Genomic DNA, 21,832 nt, shown 5'->3' with positions numbered 1-21,832 from the left:
GAATACTGTTAGTTTTGTTACATGCAGAATGCTAGTATCAGCTGTGCTATTGTAGAATTTTTCTTCTGTGAAGACACTTCCTCAAGTGCAGTTTCTAATAACTAACTATTGGCCTCTTCTGGGAAGAAATACCCTGTAACATCAAATAAATCAAAAAGCCCAATACTATGTAAATAATGAAGTAACCAAATGACTTTGTGGAGCAAATTATACAGTGGTTTATCAGAGTTCTGATTTCCTCATTAGATTTGAATGGAGGCAGCAGCTGCCGTTTGAATTTCTTGCCTGTCATCCAGATTCTATAAAGCACAAATCTGTTTTCTGCAAATAGTTTCCAAAACTTCTTCCATACACTGGAAAAAAGCTTACTGATTACAGCCAAGAGCTTAGAATGAGGTCTGAGACATTAAATATATCTTAAGGAGTGCAATTACCTGATAAGTCTGATAGTTGTTCTTAATTAATGATACCTCTAAGGACCAGATACACTCAAAATCTGGAAAATAAAAATTATTTTATCTTTTTTTTAATCAATAATAAAATCACACCCTCTGCAAATGCACAGGAACAGGAGACAATACACACAACTTAATTGTGAAGCACACTAACTGTGAAGCAGATTAAAGACTGGCTTGTTCCTGGTTTAATTTGATGTATAGGCCTCTCTCTCGCCCACAGTCAGGTAAATATTTTGGTATGTTGTACAGAACAGGTGAGGTGCAAATAACATTTTTAACTATAGGTACTGGAGAACTGAATAGACTCTTTAAAAGAACAAAGATTAAGGCAGTGTTACAGAAGGTTGTTTCAAGTTTCTTCCTAGGCACAATAACCTGTCTTAATAAAATATCTCACTTCAATTTTTATTCCTCTCTTTTCCTCTTACTTTGCAAATAATAATAAATAATAAATAATCTCTTTTGCGATTAAATATTTCAGTACATTCCATCCCATGCAGGTGCTTTGCAACACAATTTTTCAGAGCTATCCGAACTTCCAAGATGACTTCTGTTCTGGATTTCGTTGTACTTTCCATGCAAAGCGGTCCTGCCGTACACATTCCCTCTGACAGGAGCTTCTGGGCACAGTGAAGCCACCTGCTGGCCACCCACCCCAGGGGATCGCTGTCACCTCGTGTCCCGGCGTTCCCGAGCCTCGGTAGCAGTAGGCAGTAGCAGAATCCTCTCTCAAAGTCTGCTTCGGATAGCAGCTGGCTCTGGAATGGGATAGCAGCTGGCTCTGGGATGAGGCTGGACTGCGTGCTGATCCCTCCTCTGGACTGTGATGCTTCTAATGTCCATCATATTCAGAGCAACGGGAGCACTTGCACGAATCTCGGCACACAACAGTGACTAAATTTTCAACATAATTCCTGTAGTTTGGAGAGCTGCTGTCCTTTGGGGGTTTTGCTGGGGAGAAGAAATGCCTTTTGCAGGCTGTGTCCTGAGTGCCCTTAACGCCGGGTACCGCGGCAGGGCGGGGGCTGCCGGTGGGGACTGAGGAATGAATGCTCGTACTGGGAAGCAAACCCATCCTTGTGGAATTGCTGTAGTGGAGTATCGTGACAGACTATGATAGGCCTAGGACTACGACACTCTTAAGCTGTGCCATGGGACGTTTAGGCTGAATACTAGGAAGAATATCTTCACAGAAAGGGTGATTAGATATTGGAAAGGCTGCCCGGGAAGTGGTGGAGTCACCATCCCTGAAGGTGTTTAAAGGAAAGACCGGACGTGGCACGCAGTGCTGTGGTCTAGTTGACACGGTGGTGTTTGGTCATAGGCTGGGCTCTGATCTGTGGTGGTACCACCCGTGGGAGCCTTTTCCTTGGGCTCTCGAAAGCAGCGGGCAGATGAACGGCAGAAGTACGGCGAGGCGGCAGACAAGACCTTTATATCCCAAGGCGGGCCTCCGCCTCAGCCTGCCGCCGGCTGGGGAGGAGCGAGGGAAGGGCGGCTTGGGCCGCACATCCCGCGGGATCGGGATCGGGACGGAGCCGCAGGCGGCTCCCGCCGGGCGCCGCTTCCGCCACGTGTCCCGCCGGGCCCGCTGGTTGCCGCGGCGACGGGAACCTCTCCCGCCCCTTCCGGCCTCGCATGGCGCCGTCTCTTCCGCTGCGGGGAGTAATATGGTGAGTGGCCCCTGCTGGGGGCAAGGAGGGAAGGGGGAGGAAAGCTGTGCGTGGAACACGGCCTGCGGAGGCTGCTGGAAGCGCTCGCTGCCTCGCCGTGGCGGCGGCGCCGCGGGGCATCCGGGCCGGCGCGGCCCGTAACGGGCCCGGGGGCAGCGCGGGGCGTCGCTGCCCGTGCGGTGTTTCCTCCTCGGGGCTCTCCGCCCGCCCCTCGAGCGCCGTCACCGGGCCGCGGCCGGCCGGCCGGCAGCGCGGGCGGGGCCCGGCTGGGTGCCGGGGCCGTGGGGGGCTCCTGTGCCGGGGCTGCCTCTCGAACGGGGTCGCCGGGCTGAGCCTCGGAGTTCTCCTTCAGCGGCACACCGGTCAGGGAGCTGGGACTCGCCGCAGGACAAACAGGTTATAGTGCACTTGCTCCGCGGTGTCGGGGCTGTCACTCCGTGGCTCGCTTCTCAACGACGAAACCCCGATCTGTTGGGAACGACCGCCGCGTGTGCGTGTTCATCTGGGAGGCGAAATGTCCCCTTGTGCCGAGTGACATCGGTATCCATAACAGGTGCTGTCACCTGTTGGAGCAGACAGTGCCGCTGGCTGCAGAAACCCGTCTTCTGGAGCTCTTGTAGCACCTCAGGGGCTGGCTGAGGTGTGGGGCAGCCGCCCTGCCCAGCACCGAGCTCTCGGCAGAGCTGTAGGATCTAGGGATGCCTTAATGCCGGGGTGCAGCACGTGCTGAGCTGCAGGTTGCTTCCAGGGGTGGGCTGTGGCCTGCGTGAGTTTGCACAGGTCCCCTGTGGCACAGAGTACACAGCTCTGATGCGCGGCATCCCTTGTCAACAGGGAGGTGTGGCTGGGCAATGGACACAGCGCCAACAGCGCGGGAGAGCAGTGGGCGCCAAGGCGACAAGGAGGGCTGCAGAGATGTGAAGGGTCTGGAGGGGAAGCCGTGTGAGAAGTGGCTGAGGTCACTTGGTCTGTTCAGCCTCAGGGGACTGAGGGCAGACCTCACTGCAGTTACACCTTCCTCGTGAGAGGAAGAGGAGGGACAGGCACTGATCTCTGCTCTGCGGTGCCTAGTGACAGAACCCGAGGGAATGGCCTGAAGTTGTGTCAGGGAGGTTTAGGGTGGATATCAGGAAAAGTTTCTTCACCCAGAGGGTGGTTGGGCACTGGAACAGCTCCCCAGGGAAGTGGTCACAGCATCAGCCTGACAGAGCTCAAGAAGCGTTTGGACAATGCTCTGAGGCACATGGTGTGACTCTGGGGTGTCCTGTGCAGGGCCAGGAGCTGGACTTCTATGATCTTTGTGGGTCCCTTCCAACTCAGGATATTCTGTGATTCTTTGTGATTCTGTAACACAGCAGCTTTCATAAGTAGGATGTCCACTGCCTGTTAGAAAAGCTTTCCAAGGTGTTCTGGCATCCTGCACATGTCTAGAATTAAAATGATCATGTAATGATTTGCTAATAAAGAAAAGAGTAGGTGCCAGTGTTTTGTCCCAGATGAGCTAAACTTGCGATCTGTAGTAGTGCTTAAAGAAGTTTAATTCGTGGCACACTAGTATTTCTCAGACAATATGAAATGCAGCTGTGTTGACAAAATGTCTGAAATTAAATTTATTTTAGTGAAGAGCCCATTAGTATGCCCTTTTGCCTTCTGCTGGCAGCTAAGGTGTGGTAGCTTAAAATCAAGCCTTATTTCATCTGGCCCCAAACTGCTGCAGGTGACTGACCATCCACTAAAAGTCCACAAATTTCTATTGCAAATCAGAAGGGCTTTTCATGTGGAAAGCTTACTTCTTTGAGGGGAGAGCAGAACAGAGGACAACCAGAAGATTGGACCCTCCGAGGAAAGGGAGACAAGTGTCATGGCAGGTGAATTTCTCTGGTAGTCTGCTCCCTGTCACGCTTGCAGGAGAGCCATGTAGCAGCCCTTTGATTGTTGGTATGTCTCATTTTGTTACTGGCCTTGTGTCCACCACATCACCAGCATTGTTTTTACTTCAGTGGTGGGTTCTCCTTTATAGATCTATAAACAATGTTTTCCTGATTGATAAATCCATTGCCTTTGGGTGGGAAATGTGCTTTGATGAAGAAAAATATTTGTATTTTCAGACTATCTTGTAGTAGTTTCATCTAAATAAAAGTTAAAACCCACTCTTTAAGTGATACTTTAGTGTCTTTTCCAGTAAGCCTGAGTTCTGGATTATGTCTAAATGAAGCTTGATTCTAAGTAATATGTCATTTTCTAATATAATAGACCATGTGAGATGGTTACCAAAATATGGTTGAGTTTTAAGTTTGTGATAAAGTTTCTGGTTAACAAAAAATTCACCTGAGTCTTTGATTTAATTGTGAAAATAGTTCACAAATGAAGATTTCCTTTTTGCTAATTAAAATTATGGTTTAAGTAATTTTTTTAATTAAACTGTTGATTTTTTTTTAAGGGGACAATACACCTGTTCCGCAAATCACAGAGATCATTGGTTGGAAAGTTAACACATGAATTTAGGTTGGTTGCAGCAGACAGAAGGGTAAGTGTTGCTTAAAAAAATCATAACTATAATAAAATACATTAGTGTAGTAAGTTAAGATACACTATTAAGTATATTCTGAAATTTTTTCTTTGAATTTTTCTAGCTGTGCTTAAAAAAAAACATCTCTTTGAAGCTGTATTGCTTCTGTACATTGTCCCTGTGAATTAGTGTTCTCCAGAATTATACTTATGTCTGATGGGTTCAGTGGAACTGTAAACTGAATGTGTTGAGATGTTTCTGGGACCAAAGTTTCAGCACAAATAAAGGAACCCATTAATACAAAGTTGCACAAGTTGGTCTTCAAAAGTCAGATGCTGTGTGCTGTCATAAAATGCAAATATTATAGATGATTGGGGGTTTTTTTTAGACCAAAAAGGTATTTTAGGCATGGTGGCATTCATAAATGAGTTTTAAAATAACCTGTGGAGTTTAAAATAGACTAAGAGCTTGCTGTTCTGAAATGAGTGGTGAATTTTTGGGAGGGAAGAGAAGCCAGTTCTGTTTGCATGACCAAGTACTGCAATATTGTTTTTTAAGACCAGATAGATATATTTCTGTCTTGTAAATTTTAGAAGGTGTAAAATACATATTTATTCTCATCAACAGTCCTGGAAGATTTTACTGTTTGGTGCTATAAATTTAATATGTATTGGCTTCCTGCTCATGTGGTGCAGCTCTACAAACAGCATAGGTAGGTGGCTCTCGTGTACTGAAACTACAACAAACTACCATCTGTTTCTTAGATTGTGGAGATCCAGCTGACTGAAAAAGCCAAATCCAGTACTTAATGGAGTTAGGGGTTTGCACAGCCAGGTGCAGAAAGTGCTTCCTTTTGATTTCCCACAGTCAGCTTCAAAGCAATTTTCACAGACAAGTTTGAGTGGGTGGAAGTCCTTCAAAGTTTGCACAGTTTTTCAGTCCTGTTGGTCGTTTGTTTCCTGCAGTAGCTTCCTCATCTTTAAGACTGAAAACCAGTAGACTTTTGAGTTACTAGTCCTCAAACCTGTTCCTTGTATAAGTAGCACCAGTGACATGCAGAGACCCTCACTTGCAGTTGAATGAGGATGTTTGTAGTGTGGAAAAGGCTTAAGACTTCTTTGCTTCCAAGGAAAGCTCAGCAGTAGCCAGAACACTGAAGTGTTCTCAACACTTCCGTAGCTGCCACTGCAAAGCACAGCACTGTGAGGGCTGCTGTGGGGAAATGAGCTCCAGATCAGCCAGACCCAGTGCAGTTTGTTTGCCTTCTGCTTTTGGATAAGGGCTTCAATGTGCTTCCCATCACCTGCACTAAGAATAGAATGCTATTTTAGTTTTTAATTTTTGGTGCGGGTTTTCTTGCAGTTTCAAGAAAGGTTAGAGATGCAAAACAAGTAAAATATTCCATTCAACCTACTTTTCACTGCAATAACGCACGTAAGAGATCTCTTACTTTGGTAAGTGATGTGTTTCTGGAAGATCTCCTGACTTTCCAGTACCTAAATTCCAAGTCACAACTTAGTCACAAATGTGATACCTTTTGTATCTGGGCTTTTATTACGTGCTTTAGTTGAATTAAGATTGCCATAATCAGCCTGCTTATGACATTAAATATATTGGTGTCTTTAGAATAACAGAAACTTGTTCTATCAGCAGAGACAGTTTATGTAGTTAGAAGACTGGAAAGAGCTGCACAAAAGGGACTTGAAATACAAGTGATTTTTGCATTGAAAAATTAAGTATTAAATTTTAATATTTACTTTTCTTTACAGCTTTAACTGCTTACACATATTTGACAATCTTTGACCTTTTCAGGTGAGGTTTTTTTCCCATTTTTTCTTACTGTTCATTTTGTTGGTATATTTCTATACATTTAAAATTTACTTACAGTTTCAAAGTCATGTAACTTAGTCATCAGTATAGAAACAGTAATTGGTTTAAATATAACTTAAATGAGTATAAAATTGCACACAATAAGTAGATTGTAAACTCCATCATAGCTATACTGAGAATGACTAGTAACTGATCAGTTCAGTCATAGATTTCTCTGTGCAAATGTGTGACAACATAAAACAATATGGCACAAAACTGTTGTCTGGTTGTTCTCTCAGAACATTTTCCTAATGCCATAATCACTGATTTTGAAGTAACGCTCAGTTTTATCAGGACACAAGAAGCATGTAATTCTATTTCAAAAATATTTCGCAAGCTAGATACCAAGCACTCTGTACATAAGGTCATTAGATATTTTCAGCATTTTTCTTGTGTTCTAACAAAATTATACTTTTAATATGATAGTTCTGAACACTTTTGGTAATAGTGATAATACAGACATGAAATATATTCAGTTCTTATCTAAGATACAAAATGGTAGCGGTGCTTGGGAAATAAAATGTATGTATTTTTAAAATATTAACCTACATTATCTTCCTTGCTATCTCACTATCTTATAAAAGGTATAGATCAGCTTTCTGAGTTATACATATGTCTACTACATACTCTAACTTATCTGACTTGCAGTAAAACATTCATAAACAACATCAGCAAACATGCAGAAACAAAAATTATTTGCTGGGATAGGCACAAAAAATTGATCTGTGACTGCATTAGAATTAAGATTTAACTCTAATGAATCTTGTCTTTCTCTTAGAATTTTGTATCTACTGAATTTTTGTTGTCTTGACTCAAAATACCTTTTTTGGGAATACCTTGGGGAAATTGGGGAAAGTGTTGATGTTGTACTTCCCATTCATAGGGAATTTTTTTTTCTTTTAGTTTTAGGAGGTAGAACACCCCTGGCACTCCTGTCTTAGGTTAATTAAGGGTTGGACTAGAAGATTATTCTAACTCACAGCAATCTCTTTCAAGAATTTTGATTTGCTGTAACGGAGAACAGTGCTCAGTAATTCTGCTGCAAAAATCAATTTCTGCTTCTTTTCTTTTTGTCATTGCCTGGTTGCATATACTAGTCTTACTGAGAATGAGTTCACGGTTTTGTATATGAACAGTATTAATTCCTGTGCTTTTACTTTTATTCTACACAGCTGAGAATCAAGTTGTGAGGATTGTTCATCAGTTGTAGGGATGAGTTCTTGATCCAGTCTGATTTAACATTGTTACTATTTACAAAAGGACTGCATGAAAGCACAGATGGCACTGAATCTATGTGGATTCCAGTTGAAAAATTGTTCAATAGAGAAAAAATCGTTCAACAGAGGAAAAATAGAGAAAACTATACTCATCCTTGAAACATTCTGACTATTACCATGGAGATTCCAAAATAATTGGAATTCTAGATGTTCAGTATGAGAGAAAAATTTGGACAGAAGATAGCAAGAGGGACCTGTGGCTGTCTGTGAATGGCCAGTTAGATTAGAGCTTGTGTAGGTGAATGCAGCCAAAGAAAGTTAATCTGTTTTGGCCGTATACATAGAGAAATTACACCGTGAAAAAGAAAGGCAATACTTGGTGTGGCCTGAGACTTACTCTAGAGTACCAAATCTAATTCATGGTATATCTCTAAAAGAAGACTTTAATGGAGAGATTTCTTTGCTTTTTCTTTCATTCTTCTGTCTTGCTTATCAGCTTCCTTCTCATTTAAGCAGCATTTCTCAGGTTACAGCATTTCTAGGCAAGTTCAGAAAGCACATGAGGAGCATTTGGAACATCGCTGTGACAGTGATGGAGGTTGAGTTCAGGGCAAGATGTGGCTGTATTCGTTTGTTGAGTTCTGGTGGCTCGAGTGTGCATTTGTAGATTATGCAGTTTGTAACAGCTGCTGTTATTTATCACAGTCTAATTCTCCTCCTTTTTTCAGTTTGGTAACATGTCTAATAAGCTACTGGGTAATGATGAAGAAACCCAGCCCAGTCTATTCATTTGGGTAAGTACTAATAACAAGATGTAATGTTTGATAATACAGCATTTCATACATTGCTCACTGTCATTGCCTGGATCCCCAAACAGCCATCAGTAACACTCTGTATATGAAAGAGCCTAAAAGTGAGGAGGGCCAAGACTTTATGTAATAAAGAACAATTATGGAGTGGGGGATGAACAAGAAGAATAACTAAGAAATGCTTAATTTTAAGGTGTCTCTGACAGACAGCAAGAAGAATTAAGAAATGCTGAATTTTTAGGTGTCTCTAATAAGTGGAGTGTTAAAAGAAACCGAAAATGTTGACTCTTCCATAAAACTTTGTTCCCATCAGTCTGCTGTTGAATGAATTGGAAAAAGTAGGTGTATCCTGCTGGTTCTTGCACACAAAAGATTCTATTGGATGCATTGTTCATTGTTCAGTGTTTCTAAACTTAATTCTCAAATTTCAGGTTTGAAAGGTTTGAAGTTCTAGCTGTATTTGCATCTACAGTTCTGGCACAGCTTGGTGCTCTTTTTATACTGAAAGAAAGGTAGGGTTATGTATTGTTTTCTTTAATTTTTTAACATATGAAGATACAGTCCAGATCAACCAAAAGCACATACATTCTATGAGTGCTGTATGTAAAGAGATACTTTAGGAAAAACTCAAAGATTTAAAAAAATATAGCTAAACCTTACTGCTTGCTTACATTTATTATACTACATGTAGGCTTTAGATGTAAAGATGGGAATTGATAAATGTTCTTAAAAAGCTCTCTAGGGAAAGATTGAATGATTTTAAGAATTCTTTTTCCAAAAGGTTGCGTAATTAATTTAATGCATTTCCTGATATGTCTTGACTTTTTTAAGCTCATTAACAAATAAAAGTATTTTGGTTTTACTTCTGTTACTTTTTGAAGTCAAAGCAGCTTCATAATATATCAAGGAGCTGAATGTTTAAAGCATCAACTTCTTTACTCCCTCAAAGTTTGCTCAAGTATTAATTTGCCATACCATCTATACTTGGAAGCATTTGTATTTCAGGAGGTTAGCCTAAAACATTATTTTAGTTTTTAAAGATGAAGAGGCTTTTGTTAACATCTGGAATTTAAAACTGCAGCAGTATACCTTCCCTTATTTTATTCAAGTGCTCTATTTTCTGTGTAATGGGCTGTATTAATAACTTTGTAACTTTGTATTATAAGGTCAGTATATTGAAGTGACAGTCCACTGGAATGAATCACCCTCTGTGAAAACCTCCAAATAGTCCAACATCAATTTTAGGAAATTCCACAAACTTAGCAGGTTTTTCTGTTACAGCTGAAGCTCATTTGTTAACTCAGTGGTGGGTGAAAAAAGATCTGTATCTCCACCACAGTATCCAATGTCTACTTTATTTGACCTTGCTTAGTGTGAGGCTGTAAGTCAGGAATTTCACACTTAGTTTGTTGTGGTCACCAAGACTGGTGGTGGTGCCAGTAACAGTATTATTTTGCATGTTCATTTACAAGCATATTTTTATCATATAGTCAGCATTCGTGGTAGCTACCACATATGTGGTACAGTTTGGAAATATTTGGGAAATCTAAATCACATCTGCTTTGATTCAGTGTTAAATGCTGTCATTGCTTATGAAAGTTTCTGTGTTTATTTAAGCAATCAATTTTTTGCAGTACTTTATCAGATTTTGTTTATGAATTGCAGCTAATGATAAGGAACTGTAAAAACATGCTGCAGATATCAAGGCTTTACTGTATGAATATAACTCAAATTTTCAATTCTTTTTGTAGTGCGGAGCGGTTTCTGGAACAGCCTGAGATACACACGTAAGAAATTCTTTTGACGTATAAAATATGTGTTGTCCTTTTATGTTTCTAATTGTTATCTAGCATATATTAGTTATGCAAGTACTTTCAGTACCAAATTGCTTTTGGTGCCTTGGTATTTGTTTCAAACCCTGTGCAAGCTGTACTGCAAATGGTTCTTTTCAAGGTACAATTGAAATTTAATGCTCATGTTATCTCAAATAGTGATCTAACTACACATTGCTTCTTTTCCTCGTTCAGTTCCTTTTGTTTCTTGTGGCCTCTTGGAAGGCCTGGTATGTGGGGGGAAGGATGCTGTGGTCAACAGGGAACTGAAGGTTTTGCAAAGAGGGTTTAGGCTATAAAGACCACGGGGAGAGGAAAAGAAGGTGTTATGGGGCAAAGGAATGGGACAAGTGACGTATGTTGAAGTAGTTCTAGAAGAAGGCTGGGGTATATGGCATAATTCCATTGAATGCTGAGCTTCTTAGCTGTGCTGCTGAGGGGACAGTATGTTTGTATCTTCAAAGGGCAAATAGATATGTGTGTGCATGTATGCAGTTAGTTAAGAGCTGTTACTCAATGTTATGTGATAACAATAATGTACGAAGTTCAGTGATCTCGTATAACCCTTACAACGATAATACACTGCTGGTTATTAAGTATTACACTAGTTTATCCTACTGGTTTTCAGCCTCAGTGAAGGAAACCAAGCAAAATATTTGGATACTGTTATTGGTAGTTACAGCTTGATGGCATGTTCTGTAATGATGGGAAATTAAGACACTTTTTTCCCCCTCCCTAGGGGACGACTGCTGGTTGGTACTTTTGTGGCTCTCTTTTTCAACTTATTTACAATGCTTTCCATTAAGAATAAGCCTTTTGCTTATGTCTCTGAAGGTATGTGATAAATTAGACTGTAACAAGAATTGAGCAAAAAATGTTAATGTTCCTATTTTAGCAAGGTATAACTTGTCTGGTAATTTTCTTAACTATTGGGTGTATATTACTATTACCTCTGTTAATGTAACTTTGTGCAGTAGAATTGCCGTCTGATTTTCAACTCCAGTTTGCTTAGAAGGTTCTGAGTAGTCTGAGGTCGTTAGTATGATAAACCAAGTATTATTTTAGTTCTGCAGTATCCTTTATTTTCAATCTTTTAAATTCAACCAGTGAAGATCATGTGACAGATATCAGAACTTTCAACACATTTTATGGATGTATTAATGGATTCAGAAATAAGTTAATGCAATAGTTCTTTTTAAAATCTCTTTTACCTTTTTCATTGTGAAGTAGTTTGCAGTCATTCCTGCAATTGTAAATTGTCCATAGTTATAAATATCTATTTTACACTATATTATATAAAAGATAATGGTTATAACCTGCAATTGTATTTGTATTTAATCAGTTCAGATTATTATGAAAGATAGATGTTGTACTTGCTGCCTGGAAAAGACAGACTTGGGGCTTTTTTCAAGTGCCAGGGTATCTGTTGAGATATATTTACTCATTCACACTGTATTTATTGAATTCTTCCCTTAAAATAAAACTTATGTCTGCTTTAAAATGTGGTAACTTTAAAATGGTATTTAAAATTGTGGTAACTTTATTACTTTCTTTCTTTTGCAGCTGCCAGCACAAGTTGGCTTCAGGAACATGTTGCAGATCTTAGTAGAAGGTGAAGCTTTATATTGTTTTTCAAAATCATTAGCTTCTGGAAGGCAGTGTTGGTTTTGTTATGATAACATTTTGGAGGGGTATTGAGGCGCATAAACTTGTATTAGAGCTTTTAAAATAGCTTTACCTACTGTAGGTCTCATGTATGAACTCTGGAACAAACATTGTCTCCCGTATTTCCCAGATACATCAATCTAACAGAAATACATCTTTCTGGATAGCTTTTCTTTTGAGTATTTATGTTCAGTACATTGTATGTAATTCTCTTTGGGTGAAAATAGGAAAACTAGCATTATCCTGTACATACATGAACTGCATTTCACAACATGCATTACTGAGTGATATATTTTATAATTCATGTTTATTTACTTGTGGGCTGAACAAATTATTCAGATGGTTGAGTTTAAATGTGATATATGAAACAGGTTACTCACTGAACCATAGCTATGGAAACTCCTCACCTGTCCAGCAGGAAGCTGGAAAGTCCATGTCTTCCAGGGATATAAGCAGTGTTGCTCATTCATCTTGTCTGTTAACTGTCTTGCTTGTATTGACTATCTGAATGCAAGATAACATTGTTTGCAAATAGTTTTGTCAGATGTCGGGGAAGTTTATTTTAATCCATACACATTCTTCCAACTATCTGTCAGTATCAAAAGAAAAATGTTAAACCAAGTTGTAAAACACGTTAAGTATGCTTCAAAACCCATCTGTTTATGCATCTTGTGATCTTTTTTACAGTTAAGGAAAGCAGAGAATGCTGACTTGATAACAGAAGAATTGATTTTATATGGGTATAAGATGTTACAGCATCAGAACCAAAATCTGTGAAATATTCTTGGAAGACTAATAATTAGCTTGCCCAAGTTTTACTGTAAAAGCAAAAAAAGGTGGATACCAATCACAGACAGTAGCACAGCTTTCCTCTTACTGGTCTAGAAACGCAGTTTTAAGGGGAAGGACACTGATAGATAACTTGAAGGGGTCCCAGATCAAGAGTAATATAATTTCTACTGGGTTTTGAGATAGCCTGTATACAGTTAAACCAATAAGAATAAAAAAATAGTATTAGTATGTATGGAGCTATTTCAGATGTGTTATGTGAAGCAATGCTGATTAAAAATATCTGCACCTGTATATAATTATATTGATTAAAATTCTTACAGAAGCAGGCCAGCACATGATGTCTAAACAGATGTTGGCTTTAACCATAGCAACAAAACATTTCATGTTGTCTTTGCCTTGAAATTTTCCAGGACATGACATGCACAGTGGGAAGTACAGAAACTCCTTTCGTTTTTCATACTCTCATTGACAGGAAATAGCTATAAATAAGTAATTTTCCCAGCATTCCCTCATGCATTTTTTGGTCTCCTCTTATGCAACTAGCTGGTCTGCTTCCTCCTTTCAGACTCCATGAATTAGTTAGCTTTGACTTTAGGATGCTTTTCCACGCCAAGGTGGCAGATGAATTGAAGACAGGTGATACACAAATCTCTCGCTATGTACATCTCTGTAATACCAGTATTGAACCCATGAAGCACTTGTGTTGTGGACAGCTGATACAGCTATATCATAAGAGCTGTGTTCCCAGAAAAAAACACATGATTAATTTTTGCTGACAGCAGCATTTGAGCAGAATTAGTGGGGCCTTTACAGTGCTCATCATATGCTATGATGGCAAGGTGTGTTAGAAGTCAAATGCTAAATGATGTGTGTAATTTTGGAATTTCAAAGTAGTGATGAAAGCTGGCTGACAACTGCTTTTTCTGTTTTGTTGCAGTATTTGTGGAATCATCCCAGGATTGAGTAGCATCTTTCTGCCACGGATGAACCCTTTTGTCTTGATTGATATTGCTGGAGCTCTGGCTCTTTGCATTACATATATGCTCATTGAAATCAAGTATGTGCAGTTATTGTTTTAAAACAGTAGCTCTTTTTTTATCCAGTCTGTGGGAAAATACATTTTTTACATGAAAGCAATGGTTTGATGTAGAGCTGCATTTTATATGAATGGCATTGCAACTCTATGGATGCATCTGTCTATTGTCCAAGATGAATGAGAGTTCAAATGAGATTAGTATGCGTAAAATTCTGTAAGCTTATATAATTTAAAAGAATGAGAAAAAAATCATAAGTAAGTTGTTCTGCCTTTCAAAAATGTATATACCAGTGTTTCTTTAAAATTGCTCTTTCTCCCTAGCAATTATTTTGCTGTGGACACAGCCTCTGCTATAGCAATTGCTTTGATGACATTTGGTACCATGTATCCCATGAGTGTCTACAGCGGGAAAGTACTACTTCAGGTAAGGCAGCCTTACAAATCAACAGATTTTGTGGTTTTGTTAAATGGCCTCATTTAAAAAAAAACCCTTGAAATCTGTTTTAAGCTTGCAAATAGGAAATATTCCTATGGGAATTTGTGATGTGCTACAAGAATGTTAAAGGTTGTGCAAATATGCATCACGAAGTCATAAGATTTTAATGAAAATGCCATTGGTCTCTTGTGTGGGTAGACCAGACTTAAAGGCTCTCTTAGTTCAACAGGACCAGTTAATCTTTATTATAACTTGTATTTTCTTTACTTCTTCTTTTTGAAGACAACCCCACCTCATGTGATTGGCCAGTTAGATAAACTTCTTAGAGAGGTAAGTCAGTGTATAAGACATAGCACAGTGTGTACAGCTAATAAGTATTCAGGAATGTGAAGAATTTTTCTGACCAGTCCAAGAAATTTGCTAAAATTATTTTTTTAGCTGCATATAGAAAATATGAATCTTGCTTTCCAAGATGAATACTGTCTTTTAGGTATCTGGAACAAATCTATTTAAGTAGTGCAGGCTGTTTTTATTTAAATTTGAGCTACTATTGAAGTGGTTTACAAATGTGAGTTGAAGGAGGAAAAGGAGTACAGGTGTTGAATTACAGCACGACAAGATGAGAACATACTTCAGTTTGGCAGCAAGAGTTACTTGAAATACGTTTCTTAAAACTTTTTTGATTGATTTGGGTGTTTAAGGGTAGCACAAGTGCGTTAGATAAGCATTAGTGACATTAACAGACATCATCTGTTCTCTGTATGGAGTTTTTATTTCACTACTGAAAATTATTTGTAATTCAGTTTTGTACAAAAATACATTTCTAAAGGGATTCGAAACTTCTAATTTATTTTCATATTTGTGGATGTTTGTGTAAAATTAGGTTTCAACTTTGGATGGTGTGTTGGAAGTTCGAAATGAGCATTTCTGGACATTAGGTTTTGGCACTTTGGTAAGTTATACCTTTATTAACTTTCTAGGCTTTGTTGTCAGATACTGCTTTATTTTTAAAATTTACATAAAGTAAGATATTTCTTCTGAAATATTAACTATAAAAAGATGTTATGGAGTTAGTACTCAGTCCAGGTGCTTTATTGCAAAACTTCTCTTCCTCTGTCCTTTACATTTTTTTAAAGCTTTGTTGTTGGTTAATATTATTAATGTATGTTCTGGCTTAAAGCATGCATTTTTGCAACTGTAGATTTCTTTCATATTTTGGAGTGAAGAAAATGACAATGGAAAAAACATTTTTCAAAATGGGGTGTTAGTGTAAATTATCTAGGAAGAGAGAAATAACTGTAGCCCTTCAAGCACCAAAGGCCTTCAATAGACAGTAGAATTGTGTTTTCAGCATTTCTAGGGCAGAAGGTAGAAGAGAATAATTACAGTTGTGTAGCAATAATTCTGAAAGCTGAAAGAAATGAAGGGGTATTTTTTGTGATACAGAATGATCACACAGAACTTGGTTATTCCTAAGTTGATGCAGGTATTTTGTGACAGCTGGAAAATTAAGACTTAGAATATTTCTTCGCTGGTTTCTTACAGTATGCTACCCTTCTTCAAATAGCAAAAAAGGCATCTGTTCTCTTTTTCTGATGTAAAAATACCTTTCAGTTTACTGTTCTGCCACTTATGCCTAAATTTGCACTTTGTTCTTTTGAGCCATTTTTCTCCAGTTGTTGCCTTTCCTGCCAACACATGTTATATTGTATAGTTTGGTTCTAAGACTCACTTTTCCTGAATTATGATCTTGATGTGTTCATAAGAGAGCAACACATTAGGAAAGATCAGAATGTATCCTGTAATAAGGTTCTTAATTTAGTCAGTAGTTTCCACTGCAAAAGGTCTTTGTGTAATTCTCTGCAGGGTAATTTGTCTCCTCTTGAATCCATGTGGGGAGTCTTTATTGGAGTGACAATTAACAGCCAACTTGTTTTTATCACTTTCTAGGCTGGATCAGTCCATGTCCGAATTCGGAGAGATGCAAATGAGCAAATGGTACTTGCCCATGTCACTAACAGATTATACACATTGGTCTCTACCTTGACTGTTCAGATTTTCAAAGATGACTGGATCAGACCTACCTTATCATCTGTGCCTATTGCAAACAATATTCTGAACCTTTCGGATCATCACATTATTCCAATGCCATCTTTGAAAGCTGCTGACAATTTGAACCCTGTTACCTCCACTCCAGCTAAGCCCAGCAGCCCACCACCAGAATTCTCTTTTAACACACCAGGCAAAAATGTGAGTCCAGTCATCCTTTTAAACACTCAGACAAAGCCCTATGGATTGGGGTTTAATCATGGATCTGCACCCTACAGCAGTGTACTCAATCAAGGACTTGGAATACCAGGAGTGGGAGCAGCTCAAGGATTCAGAACTGGTTTTGCAAATGTCCCAGGCAGATATGGAACAAACGCTCGTGGTCAGCCCCGACCGTAATAAACACCATTATTTATTATTCTTAAGGGTATTGACTTAATTCTTTTATTACCCAATTTTTATAAACATTTGGAATGTCACATCATTCTGAATGGCTGGGAACAAGTGCATTGTTCATATTCATGAAGTGGTTAAATAACAGTTTTTTCCTTTGCATCAGCAGTAGCCTGTGTAATGCCACAGATATTTTGCAGATTTACAATACTTTACAAGTAGTTTTTATAGGGTGTCTATTTCTACTCATCTTTTTTATCCACTTTTCTTCATTTATCCAAGAATGTATTGAGATGCAGCACAACTCCATAAGAGAATAAAATTGTGACCAGGTAGCATTTTTTTTTCCCTAATGAGAATTACTGGATGCTGAATAGCTGAGAGAATAGGAAATGGCGGAAATACAAGTCCCAGTTTTCAGACATGTTTGATTGCTGTATTAAGCCATGCTTGGGTCAAATCACAGTTGGTTTCTGGTTGCAAAAATCCATCAATATTCATGTTATGGCCATTGTGAAGACAATCTGGCATTTCAGATTGTAATTGATTTTGCGAGACCGTGTTTTTACATTTTTATTGATGCTTTTATAGAAATTCAGATGGTTCAGCAACCATTTTCTAGTTGTAAGTATTCCATACTCATCTCTGATATTTCTTACGTTTTGGTTTAACTGCAAAATTATTTAGCAATATACTGGGAAATAAAATACTTAAAACTTAAGATTTTACAAGCACCTCTTTTTTACAATTAACCCTGTTGAGGATACAGAACAGATGACTGTTGTTTCTGAAGCCAGTATTTCATTTTTGACTATGGGGAGTATTCTGTGATTTGATTGTGACTTTGTATTTTCCTCTTTTTATTTTTTTTATAGTTCCAGTGGGAAAAGTCATTTATTTATATTCCTGGTTTATATCCAGAGTACAGATCAGTGATCGCTGAGAGTTCATAGTCACTGCTGGAGTGCTTAACCTTTGGGGCACACTTGCAACGAGACCACTTAACTTGTCTCTGCTTTTGTATTACTGTCCTACTGTACATTGAGGTGTCCACATTTCTCCAGGGCCTTTCTCAGAGAGCTCTTCCCTGTTGTTGCTGTCTTTTCCTTCTCTGCTCTGACAACAGGGAAAGGCCTTTTAGAAATACTTCCGTTTTTTTTCTGTCCCCCTGTGCAGTATCTACATTACAATTGCTCCTCTGCACATTCTTCTGCGTCTCTTGGCCATCTAGGAATGGGTTGCCTATTCCTGTTGTTCCACTTGCAACTCAGGGTGCTATATATTGGCTTCCACCTTGTTTATCTGTGTGTTAAGTCAGTCACTCCACTTCCGTGAGGTGGTTACATGGAGCTGTAGTATCTCAGGGATTCCAAAGATACTATGTTACCGAAGATAATTGCTTTGATAAAGAAATCTTTCTTATGTAGATCTGAGTGGAGAAAACAGCCTTCATTTGAATTTTAAAGATCTGTGGCCTCTTCACTGGCTGAGGATTTATTTTTCTGTGTAAGAATATTGCATTCCTCTTTTTTTCTGTTTTTCCCCCTCTCTCTATGACCTGTGTTTCTTGAGCCAGTGCTTGGAGGAGGGAGTCATTCTTGCAGAAACAAGGTGGCATTCTGCATGATGGAGATGTATCTTCTGGGGATGTTTGAGGCTGAGGGTAGTGCCCAGACTGCCACTGGGACACTGTCTATGTAAGCTACAAGTAGAGAATCTAGTTCTGTACTTCATTTGCAGTGAGAGTGGAAATTTAATTGCTCTGTTAGAAAATGTAATGACCTGGCAAACTTCCATTTAAAGATTGCAATGAAATTACAATGATTGGCTCTGTTTCTATGAGGTCAGTATTAACTCAGTAATCACCTGTGGTCCATTATCCTGTCTTTCTGTGAGTCTATTACATGTGCCATGGCTGCATGGAAATTCACTGAAGTACAGAACACTTGAACAGATTCTCTGTACCTCTTGGATGCTGAACTGGACTGCACTTTCTACAACATCTGCAACACCTTAGAGCCAGCAGAATGTTTACAATACACTACTCTTGTGTGGCCTGGTTAAGAGCTGTTCCTTACTCCGGTTTCATAATCACATGCTCTTTTTCTGATATTTTCAATACATTGTATTATATTGAATGCATGTTTACTCGTTTTCAGTAGAAAATTAAATCTCCATTTTATTAAAAAATGAAGCTGATCTCTGATTTAAAATGAAAAGGGAGGGTGAGAATCCAGGAATTCTGAGTGCAATATAATCACTTTAACAAAAATACTTTTTTGAGTGATTGTTTACAGTATATATCATATGTGCAGATTCTTTTAGATATTAGAACAGCTTTTTAGCTGCTTTATTGTTATGATTATATTAGAACATTTGTTAAATCAGCACAGAGTAAAATGTCTCCTTTTATATGAGGAAAATAAAATCAGTGTCATTTGTAAATGACAAGGAAAAAGTGGTAATTTGTGTACAAGATTTTATAGTTATCTTTCTGTATATATTGTTTAAGTGATGCTCTCGGGTGATACTTCAGTCTCAATGAGCAGGTATGTCAAACTTCAGAACTGTTTTGCTGGGTCTACTACCAGTGTAGAGTGGGGTCCTTGGAATAATTCTGTAGAGCGTGGTTTTTTTGTACATTTTCCCTTTTCTAACTGTGTTTTGCTGTTAGGTGGTCACAATCTAAATGTTTATTTGATACATAGTGAATAAGAATTGATAATTTATGTCATCTTCATTCCTAATACTAGGAATGCTGTCTCAGCTAGAGAGAAGAGAGGACTGGTACTTGCTGTCATTTCCATCTGCCAGAGGATTTGGCATTGTTACCCCCTTTTACCCACTTAAGTTGTTCCAGCAGTGATAGCACAGGATCACATCACTTGTAGGTAAATGCATCCAGCTTTAGAGAGTTTGAGGGGCATGTACCATTATTTGGCTTCAGATTCTTGTGAGAAACTGCCTTGTCCTGATACAGAAGGAGCCAGAGCTCCTATTACAAAACAAATAACTACCAGAATATGGGTTTTTTTCAGCTTTACGTGTTGAGTGATGGCTCTTGAGTTCATTCTATTCTGCATTCCCGTAACCCGGGTGGTAACCACGGATACCTTTGGTACACAAAGCCAGTGACAGCCTTTTGTGGCTGGTAAACTGATTTTTATCCCCTTCCCCTTGACTGAGATGCGACAAATCCTTTTCAAGGAGAGAACCTGTGCAGCAATTCCACTGATTAACTGAAGTCCTCTATTGATTTCTAACCCTTGCTGCCACCATCCAGCAGGGAAGGAGAAACTATCCAGCCATGGATTTTTCAACACAAAGCCTCTCTCTGAATTCTGAATTATCTGATTATCTGTCCTGTGCTTGTCCAGACCAAATGGATTTGGATATTTAGTCATACTCGGTGTTGAAACTGAGAGTAGAAGAGATACCAGTCCTGGTCTCTTCACTTGTATTTTTGTTTTCTGGGCATTTTCTGAAATAGCTTTGACTTTGTCATACCTGCATATTCTCCCCTGCCGTAGTAGGAATGAAAACCCACCTTGTGCCATGTCTGCCTTACTGACTACTTCTTGTGCTTTTGAGAGCTTAGATTCTTGGATTCACACGGTTACTGGGTTGATGTAAGTTTTCCTTCCAGCAATTATTTTTTAAATGAATGATGGATCATATAAATTGCTAAGATGATGACCCTTCCCTCTTTAAGTAAACTTTTCCAGGGCTAGCATCCAGTTAGGAGATGGCCCCTTTTTCCTGTACCAAAAAAAAACCCCAAAACACAAAACCCAGAGAGTGAAGAAAAAAAAAAAAAGCAAGCCTTTTCATGCTTTCTTCACATTTTGAGGAATATTGAATCATATTACAGCAACCTGTATTTCATTTCCTTGGACTGAATAAACATAACTCAAGAGCTGCATGCTCAGGCAGTAAAAATTTAGTGACAAAATTGACATGATTTGGTGTACTACGTGGTTAAATTATGGTTTCAACTAAGTCTTCATAGAGATTTTTAAAAAAACAGGCCTTTCCTAGTTCTAACAACCCTCTGATCCAACATTTCACAATGAAGCATGTTTTAAGTTAACTTCCACATTCTCAAAGAGGCAGAGTAGCAGTCCACACTGCAAACGTGTACTGCATTTTTCAGAAGTCCTGCAAAATATGAAATACCACAAGAGTTCACCAAAACAAATCAGCCACAGTAATTCATGTTTAATATTTCTATATTTAGCCATTCTGTTACCTTTCTTGGCCACTTAGGGGGGTATGAAGGTGCCTTATACTGCTCAAAGTATTCAAACTTCAGAAGATTTAATGTAATTTTCTAGGCTATTTTCTCATAGGCTGAAGTAGAAGAGAATATGATTGCAAAGAGTTCAAGAAGCTTTGATATATTTACACAGGTATACAGTAATACCTGAAAATAAAGATATCTGTCTAATCTTTAAATTTTCATAGTATTCTATTTCAGAAGTTGCAAGTAAGACAAATGTTTCTCACCGATGTTAAAGTGATAGGAAAACACAAAATGCTTTTGTTTCATCTTGAGCTACCAAATCAGAATTAAATTTAAAATCAGATTAAATTTAATTTTCAGGCCATCCTGTAAAAATAAAATTTTACAAATTTTCATTGCTGTAAATACCTATTTCTGTAACAATGTCATAATATGGATGTAAATATTGTCTTAGGCTCCAAAATACTTGCTTTAGGAAAATGGTAAAATACAGGCCAAATCTGACATGCCTATAACTTGCTTACCTCCTTTTTAGATCTCTTTGCTCAGGATATTGAGGATATAGAACTTTGCAGGGAATAAGTTTGGAACAGTAAAATACTGACTTTTTTCCTCTCAGTTCATCTCCTATCAGCTTGATTTTTTTTTCTTTAAAATGCTCTCATCCTTTTTGCACTATATTTCTGTCAGTAGCTTTTGAATATTGTTCTTCTGTCTTTCATTGATCTCATTCCAGGCTTTCTTTTTGCCAGTGTTACACTAAATCTATTGAATAATTCCAGTAAGGAATGAAAAAACACAGGATTTTTAAATTGCTATCTTTTTGGTGCCTAAACTGTTGTCTTGCTTTT

General features: G+C 38.7%; 1 protein-coding gene across 5 annotated transcripts; it reads left to right on the top strand.

Moving 5' to 3' along the window:
• Positions 1 to 1,351: 1,351 nt before the first annotated feature.
• Positions 1,352 to 16,764, top strand: SLC30A6 (solute carrier family 30 member 6). 5 transcript variants are annotated; one of them, XM_053973636.1, is made up of 15 exons: positions 2,456 to 2,527; positions 3,849 to 3,999; positions 4,572 to 4,658; positions 5,268 to 5,352; positions 6,410 to 6,452; positions 8,455 to 8,520; positions 8,967 to 9,047; positions 10,287 to 10,322; positions 11,107 to 11,201; positions 11,931 to 11,979; positions 13,762 to 13,881; positions 14,182 to 14,284; positions 14,579 to 14,626; positions 15,180 to 15,248; positions 16,247 to 16,764. In XM_053973636.1, the coding sequence occupies exons 2-15, from the start codon at positions 3,907 to 3,909 to the stop codon at positions 16,742 to 16,744; spliced, it is 1,473 nt and encodes a 490-aa protein (XP_053829611.1). In that variant the 5' UTR covers positions 2,456 to 2,527; positions 3,849 to 3,906; the 3' UTR covers positions 16,745 to 16,764. The 5 variants fall into 5 exon arrangements, with proteins under 5 accessions (XP_053829608.1, XP_053829613.1, XP_053829611.1 ...); XM_053973634.1 differs by lacking the exon at positions 2,456 to 2,527 and adding an exon at positions 2,537 to 2,684; XM_053973633.1 differs by lacking the exons at positions 2,456 to 2,527; positions 3,849 to 3,999 and adding an exon at positions 1,352 to 2,131.
• The last annotated feature ends 5,068 nt before the right edge of the window (positions 16,765 to 21,832 follow it).

The sequence above is a fragment of the Vidua macroura genome, chromosome 3 (assembly GCF_024509145.1).
Source record: "Vidua macroura isolate BioBank_ID:100142 chromosome 3, ASM2450914v1, whole genome shotgun sequence".
NCBI lineage: Eukaryota > Metazoa > Chordata > Aves > Passeriformes > Viduidae > Vidua > Vidua macroura.
The sequence above is the reverse complement of the archived record's forward strand: the minus strand, read 5'-3'. Positions and strand labels throughout refer to the sequence as shown.